Source organism: Podarcis pityusensis, assembly GCF_964106645.2.
Source record: "Podarcis pityusensis genome assembly, chromosome: 2".
Classification (NCBI taxonomy): domain Eukaryota; kingdom Metazoa; phylum Chordata; class Lepidosauria; order Squamata; family Lacertidae; genus Podarcis; species Podarcis pityusensis.
Window position 1 is genome coordinate 110,134,805 of NC_138029.1, and position 12,172 is coordinate 110,146,976.

Below are 12,172 nucleotides of genomic sequence, written 5' to 3' on the forward strand. Positions count from 1 at the left end.
CTTCTCTGTGTGCCTCCTCCTCAAGAGGTCCGGAGGGTGGCAACAAAAGAACGAGCCTTCTCTGCAATGGCTCCCCATCTATGGAGTGCTCTCCTCAGCGAAGTTAACCTGGTACCTTCATTATATACCTTTAGGCGCCAGGCAGAAACTTTACTTTTTAACCACACTTGGTTGGTTTGATTGACATCCTATGTCCTTTGAAAATGTGTGTGGTTTTTTTGGGGGGCGGGGTTGCGTTGTTTTTATTTTGATTATGTATTTTGTGGTTTTATATTTGGATTTTATTTTGTGAACCGCCCTGAGACCTCCAGGTATAGGGCGGTATATAAATTCAATAAATAAGTAAACTAGTGTCCGCCTCTCTGCCATCTGCTCCACTGGTCCCAATTTTGGGGGATTTCTGTTGACATTGCTAACTATCCTCTACAGTTTTCTTTGCAGATAGGTAGCCGTGTTGGTCTGCCATAATCAAAATAAAAAAAAAATCCTTCCAGTAGCACCTTTAAGACCAACTAAGTTAACTTAGTTGGTCTTAAAGGTGCTACTGGAAGGATTTTTTTTTTTAGTTTTCTTTGCATTTGAGTTGGGAGATTTTCGTTTAAATTTGGAGTCTTCAAGCTGGCGTTCAACTTAACTGCTTTGCGGAATCAATGACCCCAAGTTGATTAGGTCTATTAATTTCAGTAGGTTTACTCAGAGTAGAATTAGCATTGAATACTGCCCCCACTTATGCCAGAATACTTCGTGTGTTGATAATTGTGGAGGAGGAGAAATAATTCTGGAGAAATGGTAGGGTGTGTGTGTCTTGCTCAATGTTTCTTCTGTTCTCTCCCTTTGCACAATCTCCCTTTCCTTGGAAAGAGATGTTTTTACCAAAATCATCATCATCATTGTGGTCATCTTTGTAGTAGCGAGGATTAGGATTGCAGCCTAAGTGTGTGTGTGTGTGTGTGTGTTGCTCAATTCCCCATTTACCATATTTTTCCGTGTATTAGATGCCCCCATGTATAAGATGAACTCCTATTTTTTGAGACTAAAAATTAAGAAAATGGGGGGAGAAGCCCAGAGCTTTTGGGGGGGATCACAAACATTTCTATAGCTTCTTTGGGAGGCAGTTAGCAAAAAAACACTCATCCTACAGAGCGCCGCTTTCAATCACGCGTGTCACTAAAGCCACCTACCGTCTGCTCAATCAGTGAAAGCAGACTCAAGGCACTCCCGATTGACGCAGCGCCAGCCAATACACTGCGGACGTTGCCGCAATCACCAGTCACCTGCCCAAGCAGTTACTAGAAGATTTAATGATAGTGAAGTTTAGATAATAAATACATATGAATTGTAAAACAGCTAATAAAAAGAAGTAAAGTACAAACTTCAGGAAAGGAGGAGTAAATATCGCCAGATAGGAATATCGCCAGACAGGACACACACTAAAACATCAAACATTAAAAACTTCCCAATACACTCTTGCATCTTTGCACTTGTGTACAAAAGGATCTCAAACCTTGTGGCAGAGAACTCTTGCACACGAATAATAATAATTATTATTATTATTATTATTATTATTATTATTATTATTATTAATTTGTACACCGCCCATCTGGCTGGGTTTCCCCAGCCACTCTGGGCGGCTTCCAACAAAGATTAAAAATACATTAAAATGTTACACATTAAAAACTTCCCTTTCGCAACTGCCCCACTTCACCTAGAACAACCCTTTTCCAACATTTCATTTGTTCTGTAGTCTCCTCCCACTCTGTGTACATAACTTGATGAATCACTGTTCTTGAAATCATTGCAACCAGTCTCTCGAATCCCTTTCCAGGGGAGCAAGGGAGACACCGAACACGCTGAGAACGATAAAAAAAATAAAACCCACCAGGAAAAAGAGAGAGAGGTGAGTCTGTGCTGTCTTGGGAGATGCACACATGCCTCAGGTGATGGGAGAAATCTCGCCTAGAGGATGTGGCACGGTTGGTCCATTTAGCTTAGTCTTGCCTAAGCTACACTGACAGGCAACAGCTGCCCAGGGTCTCTAACAGGAGTCCTACCCAGGTCTACCTGAAGATGCTGGCGATTGAACCTTGGACCTCCTGCATGCAACGCAGATGCTCTTATCATTAAGCTACAGCCCTTCCCTTAGTGTGGGTGGCAAGGAGAGGAAGCAGGGTTGGGGAGAAATAAAAGGGGATTGCAGAAAGGGAGATGGAGAGACACCCTGCTTACTTTTGGCTCCAGCCCTGATCACTGCTGGTGGCCCCTAGAAGATTGAGGTAAAGGGACCCCTGACCATTAGGTCCAGTCGTGACCGACTCTGGGGTTGTGGCACTCATCTCGCTTTATTGGCCAAGGGAGCCGGCGTACAGCTTCCGGGTCCTGTGGCCAGCATGACTAAGCCATTTCTGGCGAACCAGAGCAGCGCACGTAAACACCGTTTACCTTCCCGCCGGAGCGGTACCTATTTATCTACTTGCACTTTGACATGCTTTCAAACTGCTATGTTGGCAGGAGCAGGGACTGAGCAACGGGAGCTCACCCCATTGTGGGGATTTGAACCGCCGACCTTCTGATCGGCAAGTCCTAGGCTCTATGGTTTAACCCACAGCGCCACCCGTGTCCCCCCTAGAAGATTACCACTGAGGGAATGCGCCCCTCCAGAGGAAGAATAGGTTACAACTCCCCTGCTCTTAACTTTCGAGCTAGCTGTCCTTCAAAACCAAAACTAGGCTTTAAAATAAGAAATTCCACCTCGGCTATTCAGAGGTGTTATGGGAACCACAAGAAGGAAGAGTGCTGTTGTGCTCATGTCCTGTTTTTGAGCTTCCCATGGGCATCCTGATCTAGATGGGCCAATCGACTGATCCAACAGGACTCTTCTTCTGAAATAGCGTGTTCTGTGTATTCTACAATTTCTGGGACGTTTCCCTTTCAGCTGCTGCAATGGCCCCCCATCTCCTTCCTTGGCTCTTGTGCCTCATCCTTTCGCTGGTGGGACCCAGTTCAACTGCTGAAGATGACTTGGTGGTGGTGACCAGCAGTGGCTCAGTCCGGGGGAAGCGTCTCTCGTCTGGCTTTGGCAACGTCACGGCCTTTTTAGGCATCCCCTACGCTGAGCCCCCTGTAGGCAAGCTGCGCTTCCAGAAGCCCGTTCCTCATCAGCCATGGAGCAAGGTCTTGGAGGCCACCAACTTCAGCAATTCCTGCCCCCAGATAGTTATTTCCGGCACTCCAGATGCCGAAACATGGACGGCCAACACGCCCCTCTCAGAGGACTGTCTCTACCTCAACGTCTGGGTGCCCCATCCTCGGCCCTCCAAGCCAGCCGCTGTCCTTGTCTGGATCTATGGCGGGGCCTATTTTGTTGGCACAACCTCCCTAGTGATATACAATGCGGAATTCCTAGCTGCTGCCGAGAATGTCATTGTGGTCTCCATGAATTACCGCCTGGGGCCTCTAGGTTTCCTTTCGTTGCCACCAGCTGTCCCAGGGAACATGGGCCTGATGGACCAGCAACTAGCCATGTCTTGGGTGAAGCAAAATGCAGCTGCCTTCGGTGGAGACCCTACTCGGATAACCATTTTTGGCGTGAGTGCTGGGGGAGCCTCTGTTGCATTTCACCTCCTCTCACCAGGGAGCCAGCCTCTTTTCCATCGTGCTGTGCTAGAGAGTGGAGCTTCCGTCGCGGCCTGGGCTTGGCTGGATCCTGAGGAGGCCAGGAGAAGAAGTCAGAAGCTGGCCAAAGAGATGGGCTGTGCTCAAGAAGAGATCCCTGCTTTGGTGAGTTGCTTGCAGGGAAAGAACGCATCAGAGTTCCAAACCGCCCAGTTCCTTGTTGTGGACCCCACGGTGGTTCTGAATCCACCCTTTGCACCGACAACGGATGGGGAATTCCTCACCGATGAGCCGCGGAAGCTTCTAGAATCCAAGAACTTCACGGCTAAGCCTATCGTGATTGGTACCACCTCCGACGAAGGGTCTAGCTTCGTCTTATATGCAAGCCCTTTTTTGAACACGACCAAAGACTGCCTTTTGACCCGGGAGCAACTGTTGAAGGGGCTGCAGATGACCGTCCGCAACGCAACCAGTGACTTCATCAAAGCTGCAGCTGAGAGGTACAGTCAGGCAGAACCTGAAGGCCCAGCAAGGTACCGTTCAGCCATGGTGAAAGCCTGCGGCGATTACCTTTTCGTCTGCCCAGGCACGGATGTCGCCACAGCAGTGACAGAGGCTGGAAGCCCCGTGTACGTCTATACATTCCGCCACCGCAGCACTGGCTCTGTTTGGCCTGAATGGCTGGGGGCCAGCCACGGAGCTGAGGTCCCGTATGTTTTCGGAACTTTGACGCTGTTGAAAGGAACCAAGGAAAAGCACACAAAGGCAGAGTTGGAGCTTATCTCCCGTGTCATGCGATACTGGGCGGAGTTTGCCCGAAGCGGGTAAGAGAACTTTTTGGTTTCTCCTTTCAGTCACCCTTGCCTCAACAGCACAAAGACAGTCGCTTCTCTATGAGTACGACAACTTAGCCAAAAGACTTGTTTATTGCTTTGAGATTGAAAACATGAAACTTATGGGTAACCCACAACTTGTGCGTATTCCATACCCTCCAACATTTCTCCGATGAAAATAGGGGCTTCCTATTCCATAATAATAATGTATTATTATTTAGATCCCGCCCATCTGACTGGGTTGCCCCAGACACTCTGGCAGGCTTCCAACATATATAAAAAGTGTAGAAAAACATTAAGCATTTAAAATCTTCCCTACGCAGGGCTGCCTTCAGATGTCTTCTAAAGGTTGTATAGTTCAGGGGTCAGCAACAATTTTAAGCCGTGGGCCGGTCCACTGTCCCTCAGACCATGTGATGGGCCGGACTATATTTTGAAGGGGGGAAATGAACAAATTCCTATGCCCCACAAATAAACCAGAGGTGCATTTTAAATAAAAGGACACATTCTACTCATGTAAAAACACGCTGACTCCCAGACAGTCCACGGGCCGGATTGAGAAAGCGATTGGGCCTCATCCGGCCCCCTGTCCTTAGGTTGCCTAGCCCTGGTATAGTTACTTATCTCCTTGCCTTGAGGGGGTCACATAACTCCACACCCTCCAAAATTTCTCCCATGAAAATAGGGATGTCGTAAGAAAAAGCAGGACATTCCGGGCTCACATCAGAAACCGGGACGGCTTCTATAAATCCAGGACTCTCCCTGGAAAATAGAGACACTAATGCTAGAGAGTCTCACATTCAGCTTTACACGTTTGGCAAAAAACCCAAAAAAATTAAAAGGGGGTGGAAAATGGGTGGGTGTCCAGGACAAAAGACTTTGTCAATCCCGCCCGCCACTGAACCCAATATGTTTTGGCTATGGTTTTGGCAATGGTAAATTGAGGGTGGCCTGTATAAAAGCCAAGCTCAAACTAAGATTAGGAAGCATTTCTGATATTCTCAGTCTTCAAAAGTTTAGCTGATATCATAATTTGTGTGCATGCTAATTATAAATAATGTCATTATCTCAGCCTCTCTGGATCTAGCTTGCATTTCTCTATACTAAGATAGATATTCTACTTATTCTAAAACCCCACACTTCTTTCTCCTGTGGGTTGAGGCAGGTGGTCGCTAATAGCTAATCACGATGAGCAGGCAAAACCTCCGGAAGCTGCTATGCACTGATAACACTGATTGCAAGAAGGGTTGTTTGTGCAAGTGCAGAGTTGCACAGTTAACAGGCACTGCATTCCGTTTTTGTTGGGGATAGTGAGCAACCAATTAATGTGAAAGCAGAGTGTTTCGAAATTTTGTACAAAGTACACGCGCATGCGCATGCACACACACACACACACACACACACACACACGTTAGCTATAATGCAATTGCATTACAGTGGTACCTCAGTTTTCGAAGAGGTTAATTCACAAACAACTTGGAAAGCAAACGCTGGAAAACCGGAAGTAGGTGTTCCGGTTTTCGAACTATTTTGGAAGCTGAATGTGCTCTGTTTTGAGTCCCCCTGTGTTTCCTGTTGCGCTGCTAATTTGTGTCCCCCACCCCCATTGTAATTCAAGCCTTCTGTTTCCAATTGCAGTGTTCTGAGGTGATATTTGGAGCTTGAGGCTTTTTCAGTTAATTTGTTTTTGTGACTGTGTGGATCCCAGTTTAGCTACTGATTGATTGATTGATTGATTGATTGTGTGACTGTGGAAATGGATAAATGGATACTGTTTTATTTATTTTATAGTAGATCACATTGTTTTCATTTTATGGATCAATGGTATCGTAAGATAGCAAAATTCATGTTAAATTGCTGTTTTAGGGATTGTTTTTAAAAGTCTGGAACGGATTAATCTGCTTTGCATTACTTTCTATGGGAAAACACACATTGGTTTAGGAACGCTTCGGTCTAGGAACAGATTTTCCAGAACGGATTAAGTTTGTGAACCAAGGTATCACTGTATAGTTTTGAGATCTGGTTCTCACAAATCTGGAAATTAATATTTTAATGGACAAGCTGACAACTCATGTACGAGAGAGTCAAACGGACAAGAAAATCACTACTTCTCAATCTACCAGTTTTATTACATACGTAACATCAACAGAACATAGTTACAGGCCTCCAAAACCACATGGCGATTGGTGGGAACTTTGCTTAACTGAAATGACTAAAAAGTTAAATGTAATTAAAGAGACATTTGGTGCTTTGCAGGGGCGGGGGTGGTAAAATCAACTGTATGAACCACTGTTTATGACCCCAAATAAAGAAAAACAATGAGGGGGGAATGCATGCAACTCCATGAAATAAGACTGCAATAAAGAAAATGCACCTTGAAAGAGAGAAAAATAGTATATGTTACATTATAGTAATTCTGGGGACGCTGGTGGCGCTGTGGGTTAAACCACAGAGCCTAGGGCTTGCCGATCGGAAGGTCAGCGGTTCGAATCCCCGCGATGGGGTGAGCTCCCGTTGCTCGGTCCCTGCTCCTGCCAACCTAGCAGTTCGAAAGCACGAAGTGCAAGTAGATAAATAGGTACCACTCTGGTGGGAAGGTAAACTGCATTTCCGTGTGCTGCTCTGGTTCGCCAGAAGCGGCTTAGTCATGCTGGCCACATGACCCGGAAGCTGTATGCGGACAAACGCCAGCTCCCTCAGCCAATAAAGCGAGATGAGCGCCACAACCCCTAATGGTCAGGGGTCCCCTTTACCCTTTACCTATAGTAATTCAACACCTTTAATTACTGCCTGGTTAGTCTAAAATAATTTTTTAAAAGGAAATTGGATTAACAGAATCAGAAATAGTACTCCCATCTAGTATCAAAAATAGCCAATAGTTTGGACTTTCTGAAATATTTTGTATATTGTATATTGTATATACCAGATTTCTCAGAAAGTGCACAAATCTGTCTCTTATTATGGAATCACAGATCCATTCGTCTCTGCAGTCTGTAAAAAGGAAACGGTTGCTCTTTTAACTGGAAATCATCTTTCTTCCTCCTCTACATGCTTTTGTGAAATCACAGCCTCGTTAGTCTTTGGCTCAATGAGCTCTAACCCAAGTTTAGAATATATAGCTGACGATGATGAAAATGGGAGGCATGTTATCCCTCCCCAAAAACCGGCAACATTACATTAGCTTAATTATGAACACGAGTCAAGTATTTCACTGATACTCAACATCGTTGTTTCGGAAACCCCTTCAGATGGGCAGGGTACAAGAAAGCAGAGTTGTATATCGTGTGCCTCACACAGAACCAGTGCTATTTGAGCAATGATTTCTTTGCTTCCCACTCAGCAACCCGACTCCTTCCGATGTCAGTGAAACAAAATGGCCCGTCTACGACCCGGCACAGCAGAACTTCTTCGTCCTCAGCACCGAGCCGCCCCGTGTGATGGAGCCATCACCGGCTCAGCAATGCAGTTTTTGGAACACACTCCCATCAGGGACATCAAAGCCAGGTGAGTGGAAAGGGGGAACAGACAGGGCCAAATGCTTTCCTTGCAATGGTCACCTGTCATGGATGCTTTAGCAAGGATTCTTGCATTGCAGGGGGTTGGACTAGATGACCCTAGGGGTCTCTTCCAAGTCTGTAATACGAATAAATGTCCCCCGCCACCATTCAGGCATGGCTTTTCCCAGTTAAAACACAGTGATTTGGGTTTTACATGAACAAATCTCTCACTCGCGCACATATTCGCTTGGGGAGCTCATTCTCACCTCAGATATCTCTTGAAGGTCTTTTGTTTATACTGACAGGCTTATTCAGTTGCTTGCAGTCATTTCTATATTTATTTTGCATTGTTTTATGTGCATTTTATTGTATTTCATCATCATCATCATCATCATTTATACCCCAGCCATGTGACTGGGTTTCCCCAGCCACTCTGGATGGCTTCCAACAAAACATTAAAAATAGGATAAAACATCAGATATTAAAAAAATTCCCTAAACAGGGCTGCCTTCAGATGTCTTCGAAAAGTCAGAGAGTTATTTATTTCCTTGACATCTGATGGGAGGATGTTCCACAGGGCAGGCGCCACCACTGAGAAGGCCCTCTGCCTGGTTCCCTGTAACCTCACAGTGAGGGAACCGCCAGAAGGCCCTCAGAGCTGGACCTCAGTGTCCGAACTCATATGGGTGAGTGGAATGTAAATATTTTTGTAAATAAAATAAAAATAGATCAGAAGCTCAGTGTGGTGGTGGCGGCCCAGGAGAAGGGAAATTCTCTGAGGCAGCCCTAAGTTGTGGAATTCCCTCCCTACAGAAGTGTGTTTGCATCTGGCACCTTCATTACCTAGTTTTTTTGTCATGTGTTGAAGACATAACTTTTTACGATGGTCTTAGACACCTGGGAGATATATTCTTATGTTCTTATTTTTAGCATCCACCATATACTTACGACCTTACTTGTTGAAAGCAGTTTTTTTAATATATATTTTTCATTGCTGTAAGCCACCCTCTAATCTCACAGGGAAGGGTGGATAAGAAATCAAAATACTACTATTAATAATAATAAGTTCATTTCCTCCTTCATTTGCCATTAAAATCCAAGAAGATGTCTTATCCACACAGGAATATGAAAGGAAGGAGGAGCTGTGAATTAAGAGAAAGGCTTTTTTTTTCACAGGTAAGTATCAGTAAGGATGGAGAGAAAGAAAGAATCTGGTTGGGAGTTGGGAGAAAGTAGTCCAATGGGACCAGTATAATTTTTTGGTGGAATACAATTTTCTCCAGCCAAAATTAAGCGTTTAAAAGATCCATTTGAAAAGATTTGATTGGGGAGCAATTTAAGCATCTGCTCCTGGAAATAATGGGGATTAAAAAGTGGTTAATTTGGGTTGGATTGTGGTTTATATTTACTTCAGTTTATGCCACCACACTGTCCCATTTGATTCACGGTACTTGATACTATTTTTACATTGGCAATTACAGTGGTACCTCGGGTTACATACGCTTCAGGTTACAGACTCCACTAACCCAGAAATAGTGCTTCAGGTTAAGAACTTTGCTTCAGGATGAGAACAGAAATCGTGCTCCAGTGGCACAGCAGCAGCAGGAGGCCCCATTAGCTAAACTGTTGCTTCAGGTTAAGAACGGACCTCCGGAACGAATTAAGTACTTAACCTGAGGTACCACTGTAGTTCTACGCAAAGAAGACCTGTTGAAATGAATGGAAATTACTAACAGGTTCCTTAAACTTCAATGGGCCTACCCTGAGGAAGACTTGGTTGAATACAACTAAGTCAACATAACAGCTCCTACACCTTCCGGGTCCTTACGGAAGACGGGTTACTGCACCACTGGCACCTGGGCACCCCTTGGAGACGACGGGCAGGTTACAAATGTGAAATAATCACAATACATTGTGAACTGAAATAGGAGTGTAGTGCAAAGGAGAACATTTTTCTTCCATATTTCATTTTTATATATATATGGAGAAATCGTCATTTTCTTGATTGAAAATATTTGGATCCTCTCAGTCACCAGGATTTCCTCTTTTCAAACATTATAAAAATATGAAATCGTTGATATGAAACACACCAACATTTAAACCAAGGATGGAGAATGTGTGACCCGTTACCCCCAGCCAGCATAGTCAATAGTAAGGATTGACTCAAGTTCAGCAACATATGGAGGGCCACATGTTCCCCACCCGATTTAGGCTCCATCTGTGGTCTAAACCACTGAGCCTAGGGCTTTCTGATCGGAAGGTTGGCAGTTCGAATCCCTGTGACGGGGTGAGCTCCCGTTTTTCGGTCCCAGCTCCTGCCAACCTAGCAGTTCAAAAGCACATCAAAGTGCAAGTAGATAAATAGGTACCACTCCAGTGGGAAGGTAAATGGCGTTTCCGTGCACTGCTCTGGTTTCACCAGAAGTGGCTTAGTCATGCTGGCCACATGACCTGGAAAAACTGTCTCTGGACAAACATCGGCTCTGTCGGCCAGTAAAGCGAGATGAGCGCCGCAACCCCAGAGTCGTTCGCGACTGGACTTAACTGTCAAGGGTCCTTTACTTTTACCTTTACAGAAGGCGTGTAATGCAATATCTGATACCACTTCAAACAGCCATGGCTTCTCCCCCAAAGAATCTTGGGCAATGTAGTTTGCTAAGGACGTTGAGAGTTATTAAGAGACCCCTAGTCCCCTCTCAGAGCTACACTTCCCAGAGTTGCCTGGGAAGGGAGCAGGATTGTTAAATGACTTTGAGAAGTGTAGCCCTGTGAGGGAATATGGGGTCTCCTCTCACAACCCGTAACAGACGGCATTTCCCAGGATTCCCTGTATATCCATGACTGTATAAAATGATATGATCCTGCTTTCAATGTATATTGCAGATGGGGCCTTATGCAGATAAAAGAGTCGGCAGTTGGGTTGAGGAACAAAACTTAGGAAAATATCCCGTCGATAGCTAAAGGGGAGGAGAAACCCAGTTGTTCATGTAAAATCTCCAAGGGAACTAGCAACTACAAACAAGGGAGAGAGTTCTAGACATGAGGCACCCTGACTAAAAAGTCCCTGTCTCTTGTTGACTTGCCACCCACCTTCGAAAGTAGGGACATTGAATGGAGCCTCTGAAGAAGGTTTTAACAACTGGGCAGGTACGTATGGAAGCAGGCCGTTAGGAACCCAGTTCCAAGTTGTTTAAGCAGGGGTCAGCAAACTTTTTCAGCAGGGGGCCGGTCCACTGTCCCTCAGACCTTGTGGAGGGCCGCACTATATTTTGAAGGGGGGGAAATGAACGAATTCCTATGCCCCACAAATAATCCAGAGATGCCTTTGAAATAAAAGCACACATTCTACTCATGTCAAAACACCAGGCAGGCCCCACAAATAACCCAGAGATGCATTTTAAATAAAAGGGCACATTCTACTCATGTAAAAACACGCTGATTCCCGGACCGTCCATGGCCCGAATTTAGAAGGCAATTGGGCGGGATCCAGCCCCCGGGCCTTAGTTTGCCTACCCATGTGTTTAGGCCAGGAGTAGAAAACCTATGGCCCTCTAGATGTTGCTGAATTACAGGTCCCATAAACTCTGACCATTGGCCATGTTGGCTGAGGCTCATGGGAGTTTTGTAGTCCAACAACCTCAGGAGAGCCACAGGTTCTCAACCACTGGTTGGCGGGGTCAGATCAAAATCAGCACACCCTCAGAAATGTCATGGCCTGCACATGTGGTTTTGGGGAAGATCTTCCAGGACACCCATTCGCAACCACACTGAGTTATCCTCCGCCTGTAAAAAGAGCTCCTGCTAACACCAAATGCTTTGTGTCCCTCAGAGATGTCTGAGAAGATACAGAAGAACCTATTATGTGGAATTATAAAGCTTCGTTTTCACAGAAAGGGCTTGCTACTGCCTTGCAAAGACCTGCTGAAAGCCAAGGTTGAGTCTCCAAGGGCTGCAACTCTTCGAGATGAAGCAGAAGTATAGTGAAAATGGATACCTTTGTTTTCTTTTTGTGAACCACTAGGCATCCACAAACTCAGCCCTCCAGATGTTTTGGGACTACAACTCCCATCATCCCTAGCTAACAGGACCAGTGGTCAGGGATGATGGGGATTGTAGTCCCAAAACAACTGGAGGGCCGAGTTTGGGGATGCCTGACTTAGAGGTTTGCTTGCTTTTTTTACAATCAAGCGGGATGTAACTTTTATGCAATAAATAAATCTTTTGAAAGCA

At 45.3% G+C, this 12,172-nt stretch overlaps 1 protein-coding gene across 3 annotated transcripts; it reads left to right on the forward strand.

Moving 5' to 3' along the window:
- The first annotated feature begins 1,712 nt into the window (after positions 1 to 1,712).
- LOC308469644 (cholinesterase-like) lies at positions 1,713 to 12,172 on the forward strand. 3 transcript variants are annotated; one of them, XM_080992394.1, is made up of 5 exons: positions 1,713 to 1,897; positions 2,933 to 4,436; positions 7,786 to 7,949; positions 9,044 to 9,118; positions 11,772 to 12,172. In XM_080992394.1, the coding sequence occupies exons 2-4, from the start codon at positions 2,941 to 2,943 to the stop codon at positions 9,088 to 9,090; spliced, it is 1,707 nt and encodes a 568-aa protein (XP_080848520.1). In that variant the 5' UTR covers positions 1,713 to 1,897; positions 2,933 to 2,940; the 3' UTR covers positions 9,091 to 9,118; positions 11,772 to 12,172. The 3 variants fall into 3 exon arrangements, with proteins under 3 accessions (XP_080848520.1, XP_080848521.1, XP_080848522.1); XM_080992395.1 differs by having other exon boundaries at positions 1,714 to 1,897; positions 9,047 to 9,118; XM_080992396.1 differs by having other exon boundaries at positions 1,717 to 1,897; positions 9,064 to 9,118.